The following is a 27,247-nucleotide window of genomic DNA, read 5'->3' as shown; positions in this document are numbered from 1 at the left end:
TCTCCTGCATTGCAGGCGGACTCTTTACCTTCTGAGCCACCAGGGGAGCCCTAAGTCTTCCGTAAAGAATTCCAGATGATAATGGCCCCTTCAGGAGCTTCATTTTCCTTCCCTTGATAATGAGTTGGACTTAGAAACCTCCTTCTATTTTAAAGAATCAAGTTTGGAGATGGAAAAGAGTTTCTTTACAGTGGAGAAATCCATAGATCCCACGTTAACCACATGATTAGGGTTAATATCATCAGTAATAAGACAGGTTAGTGATGTGGACCTCTGGTACGATGTGATGAGAAGAGCACTTCTCTCTTCCCAGAACCCACAGCCCCAGTCCAATCATGAAAAAACATGTCACACAAAACCAAAGTGAGGGATGGTCCACACAGTACCAGACTGGTACTCTTCAAACTGCCAGTTAGTGAAAAACCAGGAGGGACTGAGAAAGCATCCGCAGCCAGACGAGGAAGGAGCTGTGGTGACTGAGTGCAGTGTGGCACCTGGATGGCGTCCTAGGACAGGAAAAGGACGTTCATAGAAAAACTGATAAATCTGAATCAAGTCTGAGTTAGATAATTCTTGTTGTTTAGTCGCTAAGTCCTGCCTGACTCTTTTGGGACCCCACGGACTATATCCCATCAGGCTTCTCAGTCCATGGAATTTCCCAGGCAAGGATACTGGAGTGGGTTGCCATTTCCTTCTCCAGGGGAGCTTCCTGACCCAGGGATTGAACCTGTGTCTCTTGTGTCTCCTCCATTGGCAGGCAGATTCTTTACCCCTGGCGCCACCTGGGCTACAGTCCATGGGGTTGCAAAGAGCTGGACACGACTGAAGTGACTGAGCAGGAGCACTGTACTCCAATAAAAATTATTTATTTCAAAAAAAAAAAAAAAACCAAGCCAATCTCCCGAGCCTTTCCTGGCTGTGATAAGTTCCTGCTTTCTTTTGTCTGGAGCGTCAGTGTTAGCAGAGCTGGTCCACTTTCAGGAGCCAGTGTGATCCCCTATTCACACGCTTTCGTGTGAATGACGGCTAATCCCCTGTAGGGATGGGGAAGCTGAGGCTGGTTTGTGACTGGGGTGGGGAGAGGGGAGGGGGAGGCTTCTAGACTCGGGTTTCCTGCTGTTCTAGCGTCCCCAGGCCTGAACTGTCGAATGGGGCGGTTCCACCTTTGTCCCTCACTGAGGGACCTTGGCTCAAAGGCAGTCTAGTGACGGTGCCCCCAGGGCTCCATCATAACAAGGCCCTCAAGAAAAGAGCTCTGTACTTGCCATTAAGTACTTGTGTGTCTAGAACAATCGTGTGCTTTGTTCTTGGAAAACTTAGTGTCTGGGCCTTCTCCCATTTCGGTTTTCATTAACCTTGATGTTTGTACTAATTTTGCTTTAGATAATTATCAGCATTGAGGAGGAACTATCAGCTGACTCTCATTTTCAGGAGGGAAAATCTTTCAAAATAAGTTACCAATCGTGTATCTCCACTAAAACCAACTTCATGTTGCTTAAAAACAGATGAAACGAAGCAAAAACTTCAGCTTTATAAAATGACGGAGTTTTGTGTGTATGTTTTCCTGAATACAGGTGTCTGTGTCTTCTTTTTTATTATTAATTTTTTAATTTTAAAAGCGTTTTTAATTGAAAGATCATTGTTTTACAGTATTGTGTTGGTTTCTGCCATACAGCAACATGACTCAGCCACAGGCACACATATGTCCCCTCCCGCCTGAACCTGCCTCCCGCCACCCGCCGGGTCCCGCCCCTCTGGGTGGTCGCAGAGCCCCAGTCTGCGCTCTTTGAGCAAGCTCCCCCTGGCTGTCCGTTTTGCATGCGGCAGCGTGTGTTCTCGCCCTGCTCTCTCCACTCGTCCCCCCTTTCCCCGTGTGTCCACAAGTCTGTTTTTTATGTCTGCGTCTCCACTGTTGTTTAGTTGCTAAGTCGTTCCGACTCTTGGCAACCCTGTGGATTGCAGCCGGCCAGGTTCCTCTGTCCATGGGATTTCCCAGGCAAGAATCCTGGAGTGGATTTCCATATACTTCTTCAGGGGATCTTCCTGACCCAGGGATCGAACCCGGGTCTCCTGCTTGGCAGGCAGTTTCTTTACCACTGAGCATTGCTGCCCCGCAAAAAGGCTCATCAGTACCATCTTTCTAGATTCCATCAGTTTAGTTCAGTCCCTCAGTCGTGTCCGACTCTTTGCGACCCCATGAATCACAGCACGCCAGGCCTCCCTGTCCATCACCAACTCCCGGAGTTCACTTGGACTCACGGCCATCGAGTCAGTGATGCCATCCAGCCATCTCATCCTCTCTTGTCCCCTTCTCCTCCTGCCCCCAACCCTCCCAGCATCAGAGTCTTTTCCAATGAGTCAACTCTTCACATGAGGTGGCCAAAGTACTGGAGTTTCAGCTTAAGCATCATTCCTTCCAAAGAAATCCCAGGGCTGATCTCCTTCAGAATGGACTGGTTGGATCTCCTTGCAGTCCAAGGGACTCTTAAGAGTCTTCTCCAACACCACAGTTCAAAAGCATCGATTCTTTGGCGCTCAGCTTTCTTCACAGTCCAACTCTCACATCCATATATAACCACAGGAAAAACCATAGCCTTGACTAGACAGACATTTGTTGGCAAAGTAATGTTTCTGCTTTTCAATATGCTATCTAGGTTGGTCATAACTTTTCTTCCAAGGAGTAAGCATCTTAATTCATTGGCTACAGTCACCATCTGCAGTGATTCCATATATATGCATTAATATGCAATATTTATTTTTCTCTTTCTGACTTCCTTCACTCTGTAAAATGATGTATTTTAATGGAAAGGAATATTTGGCTTTGAGCCCTCCACCTTATTTTACACCAGCCCTTAAAGGAAACTAAGTTTTCGAGCTGGTTCGTTTTTCTCTTTGGAGTGTTTGCTCCCTAAACTCTCAGGCACAGCAGTCTTGCTCTGTCCAAGCCCACCGGTTTGGAAGCAGTGGCTCTTGCTGATGTTCAGAGAAGCATGTACATGGACGTGTGGTCAGCTCTCACTCGGAAATCCTCGTGGGAGGAAGCTTTTCAGTCTATGTGGGTCGAGAGAACCACAGCCCAGCTGTGGCTTGCAGATCAAAAAAGACCCTATTCAACATAGTGAAAATAATACTTAGAAAAAATGTTGAATCAGGTTCTGCTTCCTGCCCTGAGCCCAGATCATGGAACCGTGCGAGAATGGGGGTTTTAAGGGGCCTTCAGGGAAGTGAGGGGGGACTGTGTAACTGAGCACAGCAACGAGGAGGGGCACTCCTCTCCACCTCCCAGAGGGCACAGGAGGCTGCCTGTAAGGGGAGCCCAGTTAAAAACCCAAAACTCATTCAGGAAGAGAGAAAATAAATACTAATCATGACCACAGCCAAGCAGTCATGACATCTCCACAACATTTGCTCACATGGTACCCACAGCTGTTACGCCTTTACCCAGATGTTGCCTTGACGGCCGGCTTGAGTCCTGCCCACCCAGATGTTGCCTTGATGGCCGGCTTGAGTCCTGCCCAACCATTTGCTTCCTAAGTGCCCTGTTTCTGTTAGAGCAGTGTGTGAGTGGCCCCTCTTCCCACCTGAGTCCTTCTCTCATGCCTCTAGACTGATCGTTTGCATTTTGGTGTGTTAGGGTGAAACCCAGATTCACCAGCACCAGCCCAAGTCATGTTTTATACCCTCAACAGCAAGTGACACAGGGGTGGACCCAGCACTTAACAGCCTTAGTCTACCCCAGTAAAAGGAATCTTTCTTTTCCTCCTGGAATGAGAACTGCTGGGAGACTCAACCACAGCAAGGGAGGCAGGGGGAGCCTGTTGATGGAAAGTGATCTTGGCTCTTCTGCTGTATCTGCTGAAGGCTAAAACAACCATTAAGATTTGGGTCTTAGGCTCAGTTTAGTTGATCAAATAGTTGCATGCACACGTGTTCAGTCACTTCAGTCACGTCCAACTCTTTGTGACCCCTGGACTATAGCCTGCCAGGCTTCTCTATCCATGGCATTGTCCCAGGCAAGAATATTGGAGTGGGTTGGGAAGATTGCCATGGGATCTTCCCAACCCAGGAATCAAACCCACATATCCCCAGGCTCCTGCATTGGTAGGCCAGTTCTTTACTGGGCTTCCCAGTTGAATCATTAAGGAGGAAAAACATTCAAGCGTGTTGACTGACAGATTCAAGTAGCTCTGAGTTGATGAAGTAGCTCTGAGTTCATGAAGCCACTAACACATCAATTTATTCTTAGGAAATGGGTTTGGAGTAAGAATGTGCAGAGTGGCAGATACCAAACCCCAAACTAGGACGACACTTGGCTCCTTCAAATTTAGAGGGTGGATGATTCTTATTTACTATTTCAAACTATGTGCAAGATATAAATGCAGTCATTGCCCTGTGCCATAAAGACTTGGAGTGAAAGAAACAAAACAGGAAGAAAACTTTGGAGGAGAATTCCAAGATGGAAAGATAGTATTGGGATATTAACCCTTCCAGATGGTGACTGCAGCCATGAAATTAAACGACGCTTACTCCTTGGAAGAAAAGTTATGACCAACATAGATAGCATATTCAAAAGCAGAGACATTACTTTGCCAACAAAGGTCCATCTAGTCAAGGCTATGGTTTTTCCTGTTGTCATGTATGGATGTGAGAGTTGGACTGTGAAGAAGGCTGAGCGCCGAAGAATTGATGCTTTTGAACTGTGGTGTTGGAGAAGACTCTTAAGAGTCCCTTGGACTGCAAGGAGATCCAACCAGTCCATTCTGAAGGAGATCAGCCCTGGGATTTCTTTGGAAGGAATGATGCTAAAGCTGAAACTCCAGTACTTTGGCCACCTCATGTGAAGAGTTGACTCATTGGAAAAGACTCTGATGCTGGGAGGGACTGGGAGCAGGAGGAGAAGGGGACAAGAGAGGATGAGGTGTCTGGATGGCATCACTGACTCGATGGATGTGAGTCTGAGAGAACTCCGGGGGTTGGTGATGGACAGGGAGGCCTGGCGTGCTGCAATTTATGGGGTTGCAAAGAGTTGGACACAACTGAGTGACTGAACTGAACTGAACCCTTCTCCCAAAATTTTTACTTCAAGAACAGGTACCCTGTGCTCATACCCCTGAGGCTTAGAAATGGTGCATGTGCCCTTCTTTTCCTATGAACAGTGTTGGCTGTCTTCCATGCTGCATTAACTGTTTCTTTTTTAAATGGCTGTGCAGATTTCCTATCCTTCTATTTCTATATCTCCAAACACCTGGATCAAGGCAGCTTAACAGATGTTCACATATTGGAACCAAATGCAACATGAACTAAGATTTTAGGCAAAGGGTATTGCAAACATTCATTGGATTGGGAAAGGGAGGAAGACTTTCTCTGTCCCTTGGCTTCACCTACCACCTACAGACTCTCTCTCTGTTTTGTTTTTTTTTTTTTTTTGTAAGGGACTTGGGAAAAGATCTCTGGTTCCCCCATCCCCATTCCACCCACCTAGTAAGGTCTATCTGACTTGGCTACAAGTCAGTGATGAGGTTTTGAGAACACTTGGCTGTGTCCTCCAGGCTGAGTGGAGAAGCTGGTATGAAGAGAAGCCACAAATACCCATTCCATCAGAGTGGGGAGGGACGGCTCCTGATGGTGGATCCTTGGTCAAGAAGCCAGGGTGTCACTGAAATGATATCACAATGGAGTGGTTTTACAGGGAATGCAGTTGCATCAATTAAAAAATCTAATTTGGTTTGAAAATACCCCCAGAACTGGCTTTAACTTCCCTTTTACCACTGTAAGACCACTGATTCACCTCCAGGAGATGACAAGTTTCAAAATATTGATGTATCCTGGTCTAGCCTCTATTTCCAGAGAGCCCAAAACTCTCAAACTAAACAGATAAAAAACATATCAGTCTTAACAGAGCGCACTAAGACAAGGAGAAAACTCTTTTCCTTTCCCCTCCCTTTACCTCTTCAGCGGCATAAAATACACTGTCGAATCTATCAATGCAGACCATTCAACAGAGGTTAAGAAAATACAAGTGGGATGTATTTCTTAAGTTTGACCAGTAAAACAGACCCTAAGGTCACCACCTCTGCAACCTGGGTTCTGCGTGGCAGCCATCTGGTTGACCCTCGTGCTATGCCTCACAGTACTGCTTTGTATATCTGGGTGAGCCGTGCTCATTCTGTTTCACTCACTGAAGGATGACTTGTTATAACCACAGGAGAGAGTAACTTGTTTTGCTGAGCTCCAGCCTCTGAGTTTTTCTGGCAGTTGCATTATCCTGGGCTCCTTGGAGAGATGCCTGAAGTACTGGCTAATTGGAGTGTCCTTCTCCATGAGTCTTTGAGGTCATCCCCTCACTCCTGCATGCACAGTGAGAGTTTCCTATTGGTGAGCTCTGTTCCTAAGAGTAGCTGTGTTACATTTTAAAAAGACCTTCCAGAAGGTAGAATTCAATGGAGTCAAGCAGATGGGGCAGACCCGAGTCACAGTTAAGGACAAGGTGGGTTTTATTATGATTTCATAATAACAAAATTTAAATGAATTACTGACCTGGAAATAGAAATGCCCAGTGTATCCACTTTGGTGGAAATTAATAGTCTAGCTAGAAATCAATACTTCTAGAAAAATAACGTGTAATTTTTCTTTGTTTGATGGGAAATTGCCCTTTTCCTTTAATTTTAGAGACTAGATACTGCTGGGTCTTGTTCTACTTCTTCCTTCCTCTGGATAAGTCAAAGCCCTTGGTACTCAGTAAACCACACAAAGCCAGCTAATAGGGATGTCCCCATTTTGATGGACAGAGACGGGACAGGACTCACTTGTTAGCACCCGTCGGTCTACAGAACACTGAAATCCCTCAGGCTCCTCCTTCCCTGGACAGCTGGTCATTCACATCACAGATTAATGCCTCAGACTGCCAGGTATTAATTCTGCTCACCACACTGGCTGCTGCTGAGACAGTGTGAGAAACCACAGGCAGCTCGAGTCGGGGTGACTTTAGGCAGGGCCTCTTGGAGTATAGTTTTCTCTTCCTTAATCTAGGTACGGCTACATGAGTGTGTTTGTTTTGTGATAATCCAGTAGGAACTGGTTGGTGGTGTTTACTTGCTCAGTCATGTCCAACTCTTTTGTGACTCCATGGACTGTAGCCCACCAGGCTGCTCTGTCCAGGGATTTCCCAGGCAAGGATACTGGAGTGGGTTGTCATTTCATACTCCAGGGGATCTTACCGACCCAGGGATCAAATCCACGCTTCTTACGTTTCCTGCATTGGCAGGTGAGTAGGTTCTATACTGCTAGTGCCATCTGAGAAGCCCAAGTACGTATGATAACTGTTTACAAAACAATTTGCTAATTCTAATAACTGGTCTGCTTTTACCAATTGTGCTTTCTCTGGATTTGGGGTTTTATATATATATATAAAATTTTATATACATCTTAATTTGTTTATTTTAGCTGGAGGATAATTGCTTTACAATACTGTGTCGCTTTCTGCCATACATCAGGATGAATCAGTCATAGGTATACATATATGTCCCCTCCCTCTTGAGCTTCCCTCCCACCTCCCGCTCCGTCCCACCCCTCTAGGTTGTTACAGAGCACTGGGTTTGAGCTCCCTACTCATAGAGCAAATTCCCACTGCCTTTCTCTTTTGCATATGATAATGTATATGTTTCAGGGCTACTCTCTCCACTCGTCCCCCCTCTGCTTCCCCCACTGTGTCCACAGTCTGTTCTCCATGTCTGCGTCTCCATTGCAGCCCTGCAAATATTACTCAGCCATAAAAAAAGAACACATTTGAGTCATTTATAATGAGATGGAACCTATTTTACAGAGTGAAATCAGTCAGAAAGAGAAAAACAAATATCGTATATTAATGCATGTATATGGGATCTAGAAAGACGGTACTGATAATTCTATTTAGGGTTGTATTTTCCAGCTTCTTTGCAGATCTTATACCTTTTCATCATATTCCAGACATGACGTATAATAGATTTTATGTTCTCCTGTGTATTTCCTTTCCTTTGTCTAGTGGTTAGGGTGGGAGACTGAGCCCTAGGATTCCACCTAGAGTCAAGTTGAGCAGAAGTTGCTTTAAGGTCACTGTGCCTAGCCCAAGCCCCACCACATTCCCATACTGTCTTTTGATCTTATCAGCAGTTGAGTTGGAAGGATGTTGAACAGCGTCTCAGAAATCTTTGATTAAATGTTGGGTTCAACTTATGGTTGTTACCATGAGAGCTAAGTTCTCTTGAATCTTTTTACGTCTTAACTAGAAGTCCTCCCAAATTGCTTCTGAAATCATTTGGTTGATGAGATCCAAAATTCCAGGACTCACGGACACAGAATTTCTGCATAATAACTTTGGACTCTTGCTGTATATTTAGTTCCGGCAGTTTGTGGAGCTTCCGCTTCTTGAAAAAACAAAATTAGTTTGAATGAAAATTATCCTTTCTTGGGTATGTTCACATTTCTTTGTGTCTGTACTTACAAGGCTGAACTGTCAGCTGATTTAAATGCCATAATCTCATGTATGGAAACGTGTGAAGCTAATAGTGAAGTTTTATTTTAACCACCTAATTTAATATTCTTTCTCGTTTCATGTAAATGTCTTTGTAGAAAATGCTACCAAGGGCGGCCTTGTGGTTACTTTAATTCCATTGCCAATACTTTTATATGGTTTCCTGTATTCTAAAGGGAAGGCTATATGCACTTGTCTTCTTTTTAAACTTTTCCTCTTATGAATCAGTAGCAGTGTGAATAAATGTCAGAAGTTCTTATTAAGTGGTTAAAGTTGATACCTCTGTCTCAGCGTTCTTGATTTAGGTAATGATGATTAAGCAGACTTGGTTGTAGAAAATACCAGAGTTATAAAGAAATTGCTTTTTATTTCTAAGAACACACAGTAATAATCATATTTATAAATACTCTGCCAAACTCACTTGATGTTAACATTTTAGAGGTAAGGAGGTCGTCACATCAGCAGAGTCCCACTCCTTCTCTGAAATGGGCTTTGTCAATAGCACTTAGAAAATAATGGAATTGTGTACTCTGGTCGAGAAACATCGCAACTGGAAGAACACTATGAAGGTAAATTTGTCTCTCATCTAAATAAACTCTCTAGTTGGGCTAAACAAAGACACTTTTGTTGTTGTTTGGTAAGGAAGGCGGTTTAAGATTCTAACATTTCAGACAATGCTGAATATTTTTATCAGATGAAGAAGTAATCAGCATAAATATGATTTACATTGATTTAGGGAAAATGTTAAGCTGAAGTCATGAGTGTTTAATGGAACCACAGGATTTCATTCCATGCTAATGAAATTTGGCTACAGCAACCATGAGAATGTATGTTCTGGGGACTGAAAAGCTAAGGTCTGGTCCCGCCTAGAGGACCTGGCCAGTGGTCATTAGAAACAGGAGCAGTGCTCCCCTTTCCTAGGTAAGTTGACAGAGCTAGAAGCACAGCACACAGTGCAATTACGCTCCATGTAAAGGCTTCACGTATGTCTCTCTTTATGTTGATCACCAACCTGGCATTTGGGGCCCAGGTGGCAAATTAGCTGTTACAGGCCTACCACCCTGACTCCTTAGAGAATGTTTGTCTATAGAGGGAGTGAACTCTTCTAATTTATTTTCCACTGGGCTGGTGTGGGCTTTCTGTTGTTGCAGGGAGCTGGGACCACTCTTCATCGCAGTGTGCGGATCTGCGTTGCAGCGGCTTCTCTTATTACAGAGCACAGGCTCTCGGGTGCGCCAGCTGCATTGGTTGTGGCCCCTCGGCTCAGAAGTTGCAGCTCCTGGGCCGTGGCTCTAGAGCACAGGCTCATCAGTTGTGGTGCAGAGGCTTAGTTGCTTCACAGCATGTGCTCCTGGAGCCTCCCAGGCGGTGCTAGTGGAAAAGAATCCACCGGCCAATGCAGAAGATGCCAGATGTCCAGTCCTTGGGTTGGGCAGATCCCCTGGAGAAGGAAATGGCAACCCATTCCAATATTCTTGCCTGGAGAATCCCATGGACGGAGGAGCCTGGCGGGCTACAGTTCATGGGGTCGCAAAGAGTCAGACACAACTGAGCGTCTGAGCACTGTTGCTCTTTGAAGGGATTGAACTGTGTTTGGTGGCTTAAGGTGTGGGCCAGAGAAGCAGGAAGGCCTGTGCGAGAAGAGAATCCACAGAGCAAGTGGCCCTCCCTCAGACAATCTGTTTTTTCTTTATATATATATATATATATATATATATATATATATATATATGTTTGTTTGTTTGTTTGTTTATGCCGGGTCTTGGTTGCCATACTCGAATCTTCAGTCTCCATTGCGATGTGGAGGATCTTTAATTGCAGCATGTGAACTCTTAGTTGTGGCCTGTGCAGTCTAGTTCCCTGACCAGGGATTGAACCCAAGCCCCCTGCATTGGGAGCATGGCGTTTTAGCCACTGGACAACCAGGGAACTCCCATTAGAATCTGTTATTTCTTGAAGACTCTTGTATCTGAGCCTCGCCGGCTTGTTTTCTGGACAGCTGAAGCATTGTCCTTCTTGGGAAGAGCCCCCAGATCGTCAGGCTGGCCCTTTCACGTCATGGTGGCTGGCTAACTCACTAACTCACTGTCTTCGACACCTTCCTTCAGTGGCAAAGCCCCAGAGCCCCCGGGGTCACCATTACTGCCCTGGTCCCCGTGGGGAATCTGAGCCAGTGTGGCTGATCAGATCCATGCTTTCCACGTGACACATGTGGAACATGGGTTCTGACTTAGACAGAAGCAGCACAGGTCATGTGCCTGCTACCATAGTGGAGGCATTTCCTCAGAGCAACACCCTCTCCCCTCTGGGGTCTAGAAACGTGAGGTATGGGAGAAGTGGGGGCAGATGGAGGCAGACTGGAAGCTGTGGAAGCAGAAAGCTCTGGATGAAAACCCTAGTTGTCCCAGTTATGAGGTATATGATTTGGAGCCACATCCTAAACTCTTTAAGCCTCGGTTTTCTCATTTGTAAAATGGATTGGTGCCTGACAGAGTTTTCATGAGAACTGAAGGAGACCGTTAATATAAAGACCTCGTCTGTCTCCTGGCGCATGGTGGGTATTCAGGGAGTGGCCGTCCCAGGGAGCAGAGCACAGGACATCCGGGTCACACGGCTGAGCCGCTGCACAATGATGTTATAAAGATGCTGGAGATGCAGGAAAGCTGCCAAATCACGGCAGCCAAGTGGCTGCTTCTGTATCTGCACGCTAAGCTATCTAGGATGGCGTGTGGGAAGCACAGATGCTACGTGGGAGAGGTGAATCCTGGGCAAAGGCTGGGGGTACGATCCATGCCTTGTCCACTGGGGCTAGGATTGCGCAGTGCAAGCATGGAATAGCAGAGGAGGCTAAAGGCAGACACAGGTGGCTGGAGACTCCTGGCAGAATCTCAGTTATATGTCAGAGCAGCAGCCAAGACCATGAATGACAGCCGCATAGGGAAACCTCATCTCACCAATCGCTTCAACCTTATTCCTTATCCTATCTTTTAGATTAAAAATAGTTGTTGATTGTTTTAAGGTTCCCCTTCTTTGAAAATGTCTGATTCATTTTCTAGTTAATCTAAAATCAAGTCAACGGGAAAAAATGGGGGCAGAAAATTACACAAATAGCCCATCAATATCTAAGAATGCCTTGGAAGATAAAGGCTGGCTACTTAGACATTCCTTTTGAAAACTATGTGTAATGGTTATATTATAGCAAGTATATTTGTGGTTTGGTTTGGTAAGGTTCGAAGTTCCCATTTCTGTGCTTTTACCAGCTATAGTGACTGGTACCAAGAAGGACACTCTTGCAAATCAGCTTTAGGACACACACATGATGTCATTTCACATGTGAAGTAACAGGTCAGGAAAGGTTATTTGCTCATGGTCACAGGTTGAGAGAGTGGTGGAGTCTTGTTGTATACTTTGGCTGCCTGGTGTACTTTCATAAGAGAATTCTCTGCCAACCCATCGCTCCTGACTTCCTAGGCCACAGGGGGTCAGATGCCCATATAAACTTACAACTAGCACCACCTGGGAAGCCCTGTTTTTACCAAATAAATAAAAATAAACTGAAAAATAAAATACAGTTTAAAAATAAGATGGATCTGTTTCCAGTGGGTTTGCTATCCTTCTGTAAAGCAGGCTGTCCTTTCCTTGAGGTCAGCTTCGGCGTGGAGAGGGGCCATTCTGAAGGCGATGGGTGGAACTCCCCCTGGTCGTGGCCACAGTCTTCCCAGTAGTCCAAATCAGAGGGGGTCTCAGAGCACAACGGGCAGCCACGCCACCGTCGCTTGGCCTCGACAAGTAGAGCAGAAGCCTAAACGATGCCGTATCGCCTGCCGAGAGCAGCTGTGCGCTTCTCCTGTGCCCTGACATCTTGTTACTGACCCAAGAGTGAGTTCTGGAAGAAGAGTCTGATAACATCCAGAAAGATAATGACCTTTTGCTGCCTGACACTACCAAACCGCCGTCAGACGAGACCAGTTCCAACCAGAGATTAAAATACGAACCAGCTTCTCCCAACGTCATGCCCCAGAACGTCCAAGTCTCAGTTGAAAATCAGTCATCAGACCAAGAATAAGGAAGACCTTGAAGATAGTTGATAGATACCAACACTGAGATGACAGAGATGTTAGAATTATTTGATGATTTTAAAGCAGCCATCATAAAATGCAGCTAAGAAATCAAAGTTGTAAAGAAGAGCAAATGAAAATTGTGAACTGAATATATATATACAACAGTCATATATATATATAATAGTCATACATAGATATACAGCTAAGAACTAGGTGTTCAGGAAAATTGAAAGTGATGGAAAAGCAGATGGAGGGGATCATTATCTAGCTAGTATCTTCTATGTGACAAAACCAGTAATGCTAAATGCTTTATTATGATATAATATAAATATTTACATGTTTATTGCTTAATCCTTACAAACCCCTGAGAGAGACGGATAATATTCCCTTTCTACAGATGCAGAAACTGAGGGTTGGCAAAATGAAATGACCTGTCCAGGTTGTTTCGACTAACATGGCAAGTATTTGAGGATGGCTTTACAGAAGCAGCAAGACTTGAAGTACAAAACCTGGAAGAGAGCCGGTCACACTGTGCTGTGCCAGTGAGGGAGCATGGGGATGTGGTCCAGTTCCCGAGAGTGAAGAGCATCTGGTGGAAGCAGGATAAGTTTCCTTGGTGCAAGTAGAGAATGCAGATTGTGCCTGGATAGTGCATGATGAGACTATCATAGTTATGGGAACTCAATATACTGAGTACTGCTAAAGGATTCAAGTTCACAGTCGGTCATTTTCCCTTAACCTGAGAAGCAGGTGGGTGATTCCAGGCTTTGGGGAAGAAGAATGATCAGGGAAAAAAAAAAAAGAGTACTCAGGACTTCCCTGGTGGCTCAGTGGTAAAGAATCAGCCTGTCAGTGCAGGAGACATGGGTTCAGTCCCCAATCCAAAATATCCCACATGACGCAGAGCAACTAAGCCCTTGTGCTTCAACTACTGAGCCCACGCGCCCTAGAGCCCGTGTTCCACAGCAAGAGAAGCAACGAGAAGCCCGCGCACTGCAACTAGAGAGCAGTCCCTGCTTGCTACAACTAGAGAAAAGCCCCTGCAGCAACGGAGACCCAGCACAGCCAAAAGTAAAAGTGTTTTAAAAGATACTCAAGGAAGGTAACTTTGGGCAGCAAGAATCTATGTGTGTTACTTGCTCAGTCATGTCTCATTCTTTGCGACCCCATGGACTCTAGCCAGCCAGGCTCCTCTGTCCATGGGATTCCCCAGGCAAGAATATGGGAGTGGGTTGCCATTCCTTTCTCCATGGGATCTTCCCAACTCAGGGATCGAACCTGGGTCTCCTGCATTGCAGGCAGATTCTTTACCATCTGAGCCACTAGCCCTGCAAAAATCTAGAGAACATAATGAAAGTCTGAATTAAAGGGGCTACCGAGGAGAGTACAGGGAGTTCTCATGCCAGATTCCAGGATAAAAATGAACAGAGCAGAGAAAGCCTGGATGGCTTTCCATGAGTGATGAAGACAGAAGACAAAAATGAATCGACCTTGCCTTTGATGAGACATGTTTGAAGCGTGTCTGGGGGACGTACGCTGACACCCCGTTTTATTTAACATTTTCAACAACCATCTGGAGCAGGTGGCTCACTGAAATGAGGCAACACATTCTGATATTGTTTCACAGACACACACACCTGCGCACACCCATCAGGATGAAGGTTTCGCACATCTCACAGAGGGGACTCGTAAGAGAAGGTGTCTCTGTGCCTGTTCCCATTTGTCTCTGTCTAGCTGCCATCACCTCCCAGGTGGAGTCCAGCAATGCCTTGGATGAAAGGCCAATGTGTTGATGTTTAGACCCTCTTCTTTAAGGAGAGTGCTCTTTAAAACGGTTTTAAGTGAGAAATATTGAGCATCAGAGAATAAAGAGCAGTCCAACTGGATAGAAGTGGCAAGTGCGTCCAGGTACCCACGCCTGATTTCACATCCTGTCAGGTCAGCCCCTGACTTTATGTGTAAATGGACAGGTTTGCGTTGAAACTTCCCGAATAGGAGTTCCTTAGAAGCCTTTAGAGGCCTTGATGATGGCATTTTGGGGATAAACAGTTGACAAGTTCCTGCTTTCCTGCCTTTTGCAGCTTACACTGTGGCCGTCACATAATCACCTCACTCCATCCTCTCATCCACATCCTAGAACAGACAGACTCAGGCCTTGGAGATAATCCCCTGCTGGCCATCCTTGTTCTTTTGTTCTTTTTAAATGTATTTTTTTTTCCCGAAGATTTCTTGATGTGGGCCAAAGTCTTTATTTAATTTGTTGCAATATTGCTTCTGTTTTGTATTTAGTTTTTTAGAGCATGAGGCATGTGGTATCTTAGCTTCCCAACCACAGATCGAACCTGCACCCCCTGCATTGGAAGGTGAGGTCTTAACCACTAGACCACCTGGGAATGTCCTGGGCCATCATTGTTTAAAACAGCTCTGGGAGTCAGGAAACCCTACATTCCTGCTGAAGTAAGGTGATAAAGAGGCACCCATCCGTCATACCAGCTGCTTCTGGTTCAGCCTGACCAGGCCCCATCCATTTCCCTTGACCGATGGCACAGGAGAACTTAAGCAGTTACAAGACTTGGGATCGCTGGTTACAAATACTTTCTTTTTTCCCCATCCCGGACACTTGGCTTGTACTGAGGATTTTTGCTGGAGGTTTGGCTTTCCTGGTGACTCAGTGGTTTCAGAATCCACCTGCCAATGCAGGAGACGCAGGTTTGATCCCTGGGTTGGGAAGATCCCCTGGGAAATCCCATGGACAGAGGAGCCTGGCGGGCTACAGTCCATGGGGTCACAAAAGAGTCGGACATGACTTATCGACTAAAACAACAACAACAGAAGCCCCTCACAGAGAAGCTGAAGGAGTGGAGGATGGTTTTAAGGCAGGTCCTGGTGATTTGCCTTCTAAACTGCACTAGGGAAGTGGGCTGGGTGGTGGCCTGCAGTGAGATCTCCAGCCTGCTATTCAAATTCTCCCCCACATACCCTACCACTGGATGCTCATTTAGTTTTATTCTTTCAGGACTGATGTTCTGTCTTTCCATTAAGCCTATCAGCTACACCTGTTGTCGTTCATGCACTAAGTCATGTCTGACTCTTTGGAACCCCAAGGACTGCAGTACATCAGGCTTCCCTGTTCTTCACTATCTCTTGGAGCTTCCTCAAACTCATGTCGATGGAGTTGATGATGCCATCCAACCATATCATCCTCTGTCATCCTTTCTCCTCCTACCCTCAATCCCAGCATCAGGGTCTTTTCAAATGAGTCAGTTCTTCACATCAGGTGGCCAAAGTATTGGAGCTTCAGCTTCAGCATCAGTCCTTCTAATGAATATTCAGGGTTGATTTCCTTTAGGATTGACTGGTTTGATCTCCTTGCTGTCCAAGGGACTCTCAAGAGTCTTCTCCAACACCACAGTTCAAAAGCACCTTCTTTATGGTTCAACTCTTACATCTGTACATGACTACTGGAAAATCCATAGCTTAACTATATGGACCTTTGTCGGTAAAGTGCTGCTGCTGCTAAGTCGCTTCAGTCGTGTCCGACTCTGTGCGACCCCACAGACGGCAGCCCACGAGGCTCCCCCGTCCCTGGGATTCTCCAGGAGTGGATTGCCATTTCCTTCTCCAATGCATGAAAGTGAAAAGTGAAAGTAAAGTCGCTGAGTCTTGTCCGACTCTTAGCGACCCCATGGACTGCGGCCCACCAGGCTCCTCCGTCCATGGGATTTTCCAGGCAAGAGTGCTGGAGTGGGGTGCCATTGCCTTCTCCATCGGTAAAGTGATGTCTCTGCTTTTAATACAATGTCTAGATTTGTCTTAGCTTTCTTTCCAAGGAGAAAGCATCTTTTAATTTCATGGCTACAGACACTGTCCACATTGATTTCTGGAGCCCAAGAAAATAAAATCTGTCACTCTTTCCCCTTTTTCCCCTTCTATTTGCCATGAAGTGATGGGGCTGGATGCCATGATCTTAATTTTTTGAATGTTGTTTTAAGCCAGCTTTTTTCAATATCCTCTTTCACCTTCATCAAGAGGCTCTTGAGTTCTACACCTGTCAACTCTTTGTATAATTATAAAATTGTCCTCAGATAACTAAAGTAAGAAGGTAGAAGTGAAGCTGAAGATCCCCAGTGGATGGAAAGTTGAATTAAATTTTTTGTTTCAGTTACCTATTGCTGTGTAATATACATCTCTAAAACTTAAGTGTCATGAAATAAAAGTTGTTTATTCTTTGAAATTCTCTGGATAGGCAACCTGGGTTCTAGCATAATTCTTGAGCTAGCCTTCAGTACCATAACTGCAATCCAAGTTTAATAGGACTGAGGGGTCTGAGATGGCCTCGCTCACGTGTCTAGCTGTGGGTCTGGCTCTTCCCCCATGTGACCGCTCATCCTCTGACAAGCTGGGCCAGGCCTCTGCACGGCAAGGGGTCTCAGGGTCCCAGTGGAGTGAGAGTAGAAGTTGAAAGCCTTCTTGAAACCCATGCTCTGAAACTCACACAGCGTCACTTTCTCCACATTCTATTGGTCAAAGCAAGTCACAAGGCAGCCCAGATTTAAGGGCTCTATTCTCAAGGAGGAAAAGGCTCTATCATGGAGCCCAAGCAAGAAATGGGCTAATTAATGGACATTTCAAGTTGGGATAAGGGACTTTACACAAACAGAGAACAGTTTGAGGTCATCTGGTGCTGGGAACAGCGACGGGGATATGGGAAGAGGCAGGCAAACCTGCAGAGAGTCTCAGGAAGAGCTGGGGTGCTACTGTAAGTGCGCTGGGTACCTTGAAACTTGGGCATCTGTTCTATGATTAATACCAACACCATAGAAAATAAAGTTTGTTTAGAAGACTATGAAGCTTAGTCACTGCCCGTCCTAGGCCATTCTGCTCTCCCAGCTGGAATGAGAAAAATGCAAGGAGAGTCAGAGAGAGAGAAAAAACTAACCTACTGCAACCAGGCAGGGGTGGAAAGCAAAAATCAACATTATAAACCCCACCCCCAATACACATATTCACATATCCACATACTGTCCCTCCATTATGGAGTGCTTCCTCTTTCTTTAAAGTAGATATTTCCAATCCTCCTCACCCGATACTTCAATGCATCTTCCGTTCTTTCTTTTTTTTTTTTTTTTAACGTTTATTTTGTTGCAGTTGAACTCTTAGTTGTGGTTTATGGGATCTAGTTGGCCACTGGACCACTGAGGAAGTCCCAGATTTTATGTTCTTATTTTTAGACCAATACTTCCCCTGCTTTTGGCCTGTCCTTTTAAAAAATTTCTGCAAGAATTTATAACTTGTTCATATTCTCTTATATTTAAGGGCACTTCTCCATTGATGTTTTTCCGAAAACTGGTGAATACTCTTTACAAAGAGATGAATGGACTCGAGGTACTCTGTCCAGCACCATTGGCTCACTGGCAGGACAGAGTGGGGGAAAAGAGGTTACAATATGTATCATTTTATACTTATAGAAGTATTGGAGAAGGCAATGGCACCCCACTCCAGTACTCTTGCCTGGAAAATACTATGGATGGAGGCTGCAGTCCATGGGGTTGCTAAGAGTTGGAGACGACTGAGCGATTTCACTTTCACTTTTCATTTTCATGCATTGGAGAAGGAATGGCAACCCACTCCAGTGTTCTTGCCTGGAGAATCCCAGGGATGGGGGAGCCTGATGGGCTGCCGTCTATGGGGTCGCACAGAGTCAGACACGACTGAAGCGACTTAGCAGCAGCAGCAGCAGTAATAAGAAAATGCTGCTGTTACTGTTGTTTAGTTGCTAAATTGTGTCTGACTCTTTTGTGACCCCATGGATTATAGCCTGCCAGCCTCCTCTGTTCATGGGATTCCCCAGACAAGAATATTGGAGTGGGTTGCCATATCCTTCTCCAGGGTATCTTCCCAAACCAGGGATGGAACAAATGTCTCCTGCATCTTGGGCTGATTTACCACTGAGCCATCAGGAAAGCCCAAGAAAATGCTGTAACTGTGTACTAATCAATGCTATATTAGCTACTGCTTACGTTATATGAAGAATTGTATTTGTAAAAAGTGTCTAAAACCACACTGTAGCGCCACAATGTTGGAGCCTGTCTCTGCAGTATGCACCTCTACTCTAGAGCACAGAATGTCCCCGACACAGCTGGGGACTACAGTACACACTTTGTAAGTGGAAGAATGATCATTATCATTACCATCCCTCCCAGAGGTAGGAGGCTACCTGGGATCAGAGTCAAACAGGAATGCTGCTTCATCCTTCCATCTGGACCCTTGTCATTTTGGGTTTGTGTTGCAGTCTGTGACAAATGGAGAAAGAAAGGAGGAGGGCTATTTTGCGTTCGTGCTCAGGCGCTAAGTCATATCTGATTCTATGTGACTCAATGGACTGTAGCTTGCCAGGCTCCTCTGTCCATGGGATTTTTCAGGCAAGAATACTGGAGTGGGTTGCCATTTCCTCCTCAAGGGGATCTTCCCAACCTAGAGATCAAACCTGTGTCTCCTGTGTCTCTTGCATTGAGAACCCACTAAGCCATCGGGGAAGCGTCAGTACGGGTTCTTTGAAATACATCAACAAGCTAAATGACACACCCACCTGCACCATGACACTTTTGAGGCCAACCATCAAAGACCAAAAAGTGGGTGGGAGACCAATTCCTAGAAATCCCTACCCCCTTCCCCTGTAATAGTTGGAATAACCCTTCCACTCATTAGCCTATGAAATTACCTAGTCCGTAAAAACTAACCACACCCTATTTCCCAGTCCTCTAGCCTTCTGAGATGGCCCACACTCTGTGGAGTGCATTTCTCTCTAAATAAATCCACTTCTTGGCTTCCTTAGTGGTGCTAGTATTAAGAATTCGCCTGTAATGCAGGAAATACAGGTTCCATCCCTGGGTCTGGAAGATCCCCTAGAGAAGGAAATGGCAACCTACTCCAGTATTCTTGCTTGGAGAATCCCATGGACAGAGAAGCCTGGTGGGCTATAGTCCATGGGGTTGCAAAGAATTGGACATGACTAAGCATACACATACCCACACCTATCCAAAAAAGAAAGAAAGAAAAGAAATCTGCCTCTTATAATTTCTACCTCTGGATCCTTATTCTGTGATCGGCAACAGACAAACCAAACCCATATTCTCTTCCATGCAATACTCATTTGAATAATTGAATAATTGAATTTTCCCTTGTAGAATTGTAGAATATACTACAGAATTGGTTGAGTTTCATAATGCTAACCAAAAGGAAAATTTGTCTCCAGTAATGATACTACAATGTGTGGAAGCTTTAGGGACTTGCACACCATCTCATGGTTTTGAACTGTGTGGGTAGATACAGAGTTGACAGATTAGTCAGGGATTTGTCAAGAGTATTAATTACAAACTTTGAAATCTTGGTCAGTGAAAGTTCATCATAGTGCACCTTGTGAATGTGATCAAAGTCTTTTCAGTACTGATTTGATGATGCTTAACCACAGTGTGTAAAGAATGAAGGTTTTCATTAGAAAATACTGATGTAATAGAGCAAATTTTAAGGGAAGATGGATTGTTAGACTATTAAAATTGATGTTCTTTCCCCACCTACTCCCCATCCCCCCTTGGGGAGCCCACTCTCATTGTCTCTGAACACCTAAAGTGGCATTTTGAACTGTTGCAAAGAACTGTTGTCTTAACAGCATTAGTGTAACTCAGCGATGACCGCCACCATGAGGGCAAAGGTGGGGTTGGTGTAAGTGATGTTTTAAAAACCATAAAAATAAACCATAAAAACCTGGGGGCTAACTGTAATTTAGTGAGCGAAAGAAATTTATGGCTGGCTGAAAACTTGAAAAATGGAGGAGTAAATTGTGTAGCTAGTAAGTGGGAAAGGAAAGTAGTTCTTCTGCCCTGCCCTTGTCAAGGTTTAGGAAAACAATCTATTATGTTTAAGAGCTTTTTTTTTTTTTTTTTTTTTCCTGGCACCTAAACCATGGGAAATGAAATAAAAATACACTCAGTGCAGCTCCTTCAAAATCACTGGCCTGCATTTCCCTTTCTCTTCTGCAGGAAAAGCTTATCTGTGCCTTCCAACTTTTGTCAGGACACAAGGGTGTCAGTGGGGTTCCTTTGTGTTATATTTCCTGCGCAGGTATATTTCCTGCACAGCAGCGGGGGTGGGAGGTGCACAAAGGTACCAGTGCATGGCCTTGGTCCCCCAGCCCCCCTGTGCAGATGTTTCAGGAACTGTGGTGTCTGCCAGCCAGGGGTGGGAAGTGCTGGTCATTGTGGAATAGCGGGAAGTCTCCACTGGTTCACCTTTTTCTGATGCTTTTGCTCTTCAGTTGCCTCTGTGTGCCAGAGGGTGGCACCCCAGTCACTCCAGAGGTAGAGTGGAGGGAAAGGGAAAGAAACGGAGGAGAGATGGGGGAAGGGGAGTGGAGGCTGGAAAGGGGGATTTTCCAGGTGTTGATCTCCGCCGCCCCCCCCCCCCGCTAATTTGGAGCCCACACCCACGCCTTCGCGGAATAAGCTTGTTTCTGCCAGACTAAGTGTCAAGAGCTAGGAATTCCTAAGATGAAGAAGGCTTGTGACGGTGACCAACAGCCTCTTACCCTCATGGGTCCCAGGAAATCGGAAGGGAAACTAGTGTCAGCGACCGCTGGTGTGCCGGTGCTTGCGGGTGGGCGTGAAGCGGCTGGCACCAAAGCGCTATGCGGAGTGAGCCAACATCTGACCCGTTCGCCTGTGTTGTCTTTTGCAGTTGCTCCATTTGTGCAACTCAGTGAAGGATGATGCCCTAAGGGTGATCTCTGCCTTTAACATCTCACACGCCTCCCTCCACGCACCGATCGCTGGATTCGCCAACCCGAACGCCGCCTGGGTTTTGTACCCAGCACCACAGCATTCCCTGGCCGGGGAAAGAGCGCGGTCTCCGCGGCCCAAGCTGGGAGCCAAGTTGTAAGCGGGTGGGGCGGCCAGGGTGGTGGCCCGCCCGCAGCTGCCAGAATGCTTCTCAGACGCCTGGAGCTGGGGCCCGAGGCCGGCTGGCACGCGCTGCTCCGCGGCCCCCAGGGATTTCGGTCATGGAATGGGGTTCCCGCTGAGGCTGGCCAGGCCACTTGGCTGTTGGGAGGCGGCAGCCCCATTTCCGATCCGGAACGCGGCCTTTTATCCTCCCCAAGTAACCCCGACTCGCCGGGCCGTGCCCTCTGCCGCCTAGGGCACTACACCGAGTGGGCTTTCCTTTGGGCGCGCTCCAGAGCCGGTTGCCATCCAAAGTCTCCCGCTGCTAGTGGTGATTCAGGTTCCCAGTGATTTGGGAAGACTGTGGTGCTGGATGAAAAATAAACGTCTAAAAATGAAACACCCGTAGGCAAAGGTTCAATTCAGCAAGTGACGCTTTCCCAGCCCCCAACCCCGGGGTGGGGGTTGGGGGGGGACCTGCGAGGAAACACACGAGCAAGGAGAGGGGAGTGTGAACCTAGAGTCTTGCTCTGGGCAAAGCATGAACCCGGGCGTGTCCCTCCAGGCTGGCAGCTTCCGGACCGACCGCCAGACGAAGCTAGGAAACATTTTTACCAAATTAAAGTGTAATGTGTTCTTGAGAAGAGCACAGACAGAGATACAGTTTCGTAATGAAATTAAGCGTCCGGAAGGTTCCCGCAGCTTGCAGAGCACGGGGAGGTGAGCGAGGCGATCCACTGCAGTTAAGTTGGTTTCGGGACTTGGAGAGACACGCCTGTGGTTCCAGCGAGGGCCATAGATGTCGCCCGACTTCACTCTTGCTTTCAGTCTATGCCCTCCGTTTTCCCTCTCCACATCTCGCGGAGGCAGAAGGGCACGCCGCTCTGCTTCTGTCCACAAGAGCAACATCTAGGACGGGAGCCAAGACCTCGCACCTACCCGCCCTCCCCTAGGCTGCGGCTCTGCGGGAGAGGGCGTGAAGGGTACGCCGTCACCCGACGCCAGGCGCTTGGTCGAAGCTCCTCAGCACAGTCTGGGTTGCGCGAACTGCCACCTCCAAGCTGACCGCCTGCTTGTGGCCCAAATAAGAGCATGTAGCCGGCTGCTTTCTCCGACTCCTTTTTTTTTTTTTTTTTTAAGTGTTCACAGGGTCACCAGAGCAGACGACGCGGGGGCGGCGGAGCTGCACAGAAGCAAAAAACAACCATCAGGGGTTCTTCTGTGTGGTTCTTTTCCGGTCCCTGTCTTCATCGTCCAACCCCACGGAGAGCGCGGAGCACTCGGGCGCGCGGCGGGTTTGGGGCTCCTCGAGGGCACGGAAGGTTGGTCTCTTTTCCCCCCCGAGTGCCGCGATAGGAGGTTAAGGCGCAGAGTTTGCCTGCGGCCGCCACCTGTAGCCACTGATGGCAGTTCCAAGCTGCAGACACCCGCGCGCGTCCTTTCCCTCCTGCAGCGAAATCCCGGGGTGGAGCCCGGCGCGCGTCCTCCAGCCCCTCGGCCTCCTTCACCTCGCTCAGGACTCGCGGGAGGTTGCGCTGAGAAAACAAACCTTGGGCTCTGCTGTTAATGTTCCGCATTTGCTTATAAAACATAAAAACTGACCAAGGTGGCCAGACGGCGGGATCATTCCTCGCTGATTTGCTTCTCTGCACCGAGGCACTCTTCTGGGGTTCGGGTTAGGGAGGCCTCTAAATTGAGTCTGTAATCCGTCTAGCCTCATTTCTCCCGCGGCAGGATGTTCCATCTCCTAACCGATTTGCCCTCCACTACTCCGGCTGCGGGAGTCTCAAAACTAGGGGAGCCCAGGGAAGGGCAGAGGTAGGGAAGCAGGATGCGTATTGAAAGGGCCGTAGGCGTGCGGACCACGGCGTTCACAGACTTTGGTCTTCCGGGGAAGGAGTGGAGTGGGGCTTCGGGGAAGGAGTGGAGTGGGGCTTCGGACTCTAAGGATAAGCGGACGGGGACCCGCAGGGAGGAGGGGTGGAGGTATATTGCGCTCTCCCTGCTGCTCTCTACGAACCCTCCGAGGCCCTCGGCGCTGCCTTCTCTGACCTTAACACGCCAGGGGACCATTCCTGGACGGTTCTCTGAGAGCCCAACAATTCTCGAGGACCCAACCAAGTGGAGGCACCATCCTATCTCCCATCTGGAGGCCACGATTCTTCCCAGTCCTTTTTTCTTAAAAGGATTTGAAAAGATTTATTCATTTCCCTATTTCACCTGCTCAGCGTTCACTCCCAGTCTCGCAGCGGGGCTGCGGAAAAACGCATCCGGGGATCGCCCTGGGTCCTTTTCTCATCTCCCCATTACAGGCTTTACCTCTTACCAGGGGAGATTTGGCGCGGGAGAAAAGCTGGATGCAGCTTGGGGTGGCTTTAGAGAGGCCGCCTAAGAGTACCGCCTTAGGCGAGAGAGAGGAAGATGAGCAGTCGGCAGATGGGGGTCCAGCGCGGAGCCCCCTCCTCTGGAAGGGAGAACTAAAGGGACACCCCTCTCACCCTTAGACCTGCGCGTTCCCGAGGACCCACCCAGTCTCGGCGCCTGCCCCAGGACGGCTCAGAAGGGAAACTCCCGAGGCAGAGCCAAGGCTCAGGGGCGCCTCTTGAGGCTTTCCGCGGGCGGCAGAGGCCGGTGCTGGCTCAATGTGTGCCCGGAGCGCCCCCTCTGTTCCACTCGCACGCCTTGGCCACCAGTGAATTGCGGGGGTTGTGGGGAGGAGAGAGTGCACTTTGGGATGGGGGATGGGGGTGCGCAGAGCAGTCCGTAGCCCAAGTCTCTCGGGTAAACACGCCCGGCAGGGGCAGGGCCGGCGGCGCGCGCAGCGGGGAAGTTGGCGGGGACGCCCCCTCCTTTACCTGTCCGAGCCTGCACGCGCGGGCGGCCTCGGCGCCGCGGAGGCGGGGCTTGCCAGCCCGCGCGCCGGGCGGGACTTAGCGGGGGCGGAGCCCACGGTGATTGGGCCCGGACCTGGGGCCGCCAGCCTGAGCTGGGCAGCAGAGGCGCGCAGGTTTCACTTCGCTCCGCGCAGCCGCCAGGTCTCGGTCTTGCAGGAGCGCTCTGTCCTACTTCGCCGTCGCCGCCGCTGTCCTCGGATTCTCGCAACCGCCCTGCGCGCCCTGCCCTCTGCGGCCAGCACCGTTTCAGACTGCTTGGGTTCGCCTCGCTCTCGCCGCCGCCGCCGCAGCCGCAGCCGGTGCCACCGCCTCGGTGCCGTTCCCGTGGCCCTCGTCCCCCCAATGTCTGACCCTAATTCACGAACTGAGAAACGCAAGGTAAATACTTTCGAGTCCCGGGGAGCAGGCCGGGTACGGATGGAAGATTGGCGCGGGACCCAGCTCGGCGCCACCTCCAGCCCGCTTCCCGCGCACGTGCGGTTAGAGGCGCGCGTCCTCGTCCCGCGTGTTGTCCGGTGGGAGGCGGTCACCGGTGCGGGTCAAGTTCGTGCCGCAGGCAGGGGAGGGGTCGTCCGCACTGAGGCTGCGAGCACTTAACGGCTCGGGCGGGGATGCGGCGCACCGGGATGGTGAAGCCTCCCCTGGCCGACTGGGGGAGGCAGCGCGTGCGCCACGCGCTGGCTGGGGACCTGGGGGCAGCCGCGCCGGACCAGGCTGAGCGCCCGCCCGTAAAATCTCGCCCGCCCGCCAGGTCCGACGGGCCCTGAGTAGCGGCCGCGAGATGCCATCCGGTCTCGCATCTCGGCTTTTTTGCGGGGCGCAGGTCCGTTGTGAAGGATTTATGGAACAGCGACGGTGATTAAACTGACGGGACTCGGCTTTTCTTTTTACTCATTCAGGCCGAAGTTTTGGGCTGCTGCTGCGTTCGTTCTCTCTCTGGGACGTGTCTGGGGACACTGCCCCGTCTGCGGGCGCTCTGCGGACGATGCCAGACCCAAGATCCACAAACAGCAAAAGACAAGAGGGCCTCCTCCGACCGCCGGGGGCACGCGGTGGACGAGCCAGTGGCTGTAGAACCGGCCCGGTCCGTGGGTCCCGACCCTCTTAGCGATTCGGGTGTGCTCAAGCGCCGCTCGATCCATTCGCAGTGCTGGCTGGCTGGCTGGCTGTACCGTGCCCTCGGGGGCCTGTTACTCGGGGTTGGCGCAGGTAGTGGAATGCCCGCTGGACCCCGGCGATGCCCCCATCGGCGGTGGTCGCGGTTGTGCGCGTCGGTGGCCATTTGGTGCGTGTCCCGTGGCGCATGGGGAGAAAGAGGGAGGAAGTCGGGGGAGGATGGGGGCTTCGGCTGGGGAGAGGGTGGCCTTTAGGGTGCCCACCCCAGCGGGCCTGGACTGGGGTCGGCGGCCGGGGCTGGAGTCTGGGGCCGGCCCTGCGGGTCCTGTTTTGTCTCCAGGTGACCGGCTCTTGGGGGCGGCGGGAGCAGCAGAGGCGGGCGCGGCGCCAGGACTGACGGAGGGGCGGGGCAGGGTTGGCTGGGCAGCCCCGGGCCCAGAAGCCCCGGAAACCTCCGCCGCCGCTCCCGCGGCAGTCAGGGCCCGAGCCGCGTTCGGAGGCGAGTTTGTCAACAATCGCCTCGCCTTCGGCGGCCTATTGGGCAGGCGCCGCCCCCGCCGCCGCCACCGATTGGCTGCGGCTCCGAGCGACCGCGCGAGGGCCAATTGGGAGCGCGGGCACCCGGCGCCGGCGGCGCGGGGAGGTCGGCGGTGCCGGCGGCGGCGGGCGCAGTGCGCGAGGGGAGGAGCGGGAGGAGGCGGAGGATGTTCCCGGCTGCTGCGGCCGGGGCAGCGCGGGCCACAGGCGAGGCGCGCGGAGCCCTCGGCTGCCCGGCGGAGCGCGGCGGCGGCGGGCGGACGGCGATTTGCAGGCTCTGCGCTGCCCGGGGAGCTCAGAGCGCGAGTCTCGGGCTTTGTTTCCCGCGCCGCCTTCGTGTGGACTGTCGGGGGGTTCCAGGTCGGCGAAAGGCGCGGGCTGGGCGCCGCGGGGCCCGGGCTCGGACGCGACTCGGAAGGGAAGGGGCGGACATAAATTTCGGCCTGATTGCCTTAGGAAGGGAGGGTTTTGGAGGTGCGGGAGCCGCGCGCCCTGATGCCGCTCAGCGTGCGGAGTTACTTGTGGATTTGGCTGGGGTCGCCAGGAGCCGGCTTGGGGGACCTTGCTCCCATTCGGAGGTGTGCACTCAACAGCGCGGGTGTACCTCGGAGAAGTTCTGTCGGGTTCGGTGTGGCGAGCTGCCCGCGCCCCCGCCCGCCCCTCACCGCGGGAGGAGGGGCGCGCGGACCAGGAGCGGGAGGGACTGCGGGCGGGCGCAGAGCCGGGGCCGAGCCGAGCCGCGCTGAGTTACAAACTCTATTGTGACGCACTTACTACGACTGACGGCCCTTGCCAAACCTTCCCCAGACTTGCTGTCCTCAGCACTTTCGGCAGAACAATGGGGCCGGAGTGGGGAACGCGGCCAGCCGCCTGCAATCGCTGCATCTGCGCCCGCTCCTGGGCTCCAGTGTTGTATCTGATCCGGGGAAATCAGAGCCCGCGGGGAGTTTCTGACTTATTCTAGTGGGCCCTGGGCAAAGAACACTTGTCAGTAGATCTCAAACAAGCAGCCTCTTCTAAAACGTGTGTATGTGTGTGTTACAGCACCGGTTCCAGGAGTAATTGACATTGTTGCTGTTTTGTTTGGTGGCAGGAAGTTTAGTCTCTCTCCCCACTTCACCCCCCCAAAAAATAATACCTTTATTTTTAAGGTTATTTCTATTATTTTGGAAGATCTTATGGAGAACTTCTCTA

At 49.5% G+C, this 27,247-nt stretch overlaps 2 protein-coding genes across 7 annotated transcripts in view; both read left to right on the top strand.

The window, feature by feature from the left end:
• ACOXL (acyl-CoA oxidase like) overlaps positions 1-22,828 on the top strand; it is a 200,126-nt gene extending 177,298 nt beyond the window's left edge. The window contains exon 12 of the mRNA XM_027554367.1: positions 21,304-22,828. Coding sequence (XP_027410168.1) covers positions 21,304-21,504 — 201 coding nt within the window. The 3' untranslated portion in view covers positions 21,505-22,828. The remainder of the gene's footprint in view (positions 1-21,303) is intronic.
• The window catches only part of BCL2L11 (BCL2 like 11), a 50,907-nt gene continuing 46,389 nt past the window's right edge, over positions 22,730-27,247 (top strand). For 4 of the 6 annotated variants that reach the window (XM_027554529.1, XM_027554527.1, XM_027554523.1 and 1 more), the window contains exon 1: positions 24,700-24,778. The gene's annotated coding sequence lies outside the window, so the exon portion shown is untranslated. Of the gene's footprint in view, positions 22,829-24,699; positions 24,779-26,220; positions 26,414-27,247 lie in introns of those variants that run through there. The other 2 variants (XM_027554525.1, XM_027554524.1) reach the window with 2 other exon arrangements.

The sequence above is a fragment of the Bos indicus x Bos taurus genome, chromosome 11 (genome assembly GCF_003369695.1).
Source record: "Bos indicus x Bos taurus breed Angus x Brahman F1 hybrid chromosome 11, Bos_hybrid_MaternalHap_v2.0, whole genome shotgun sequence".
Lineage (NCBI taxonomy): Eukaryota > Metazoa > Chordata > Mammalia > Artiodactyla > Bovidae > Bos > Bos indicus x Bos taurus.
Note: the sequence above shows the minus strand (reverse complement) of the source record. Positions and strands in the feature narration are given on the sequence as shown.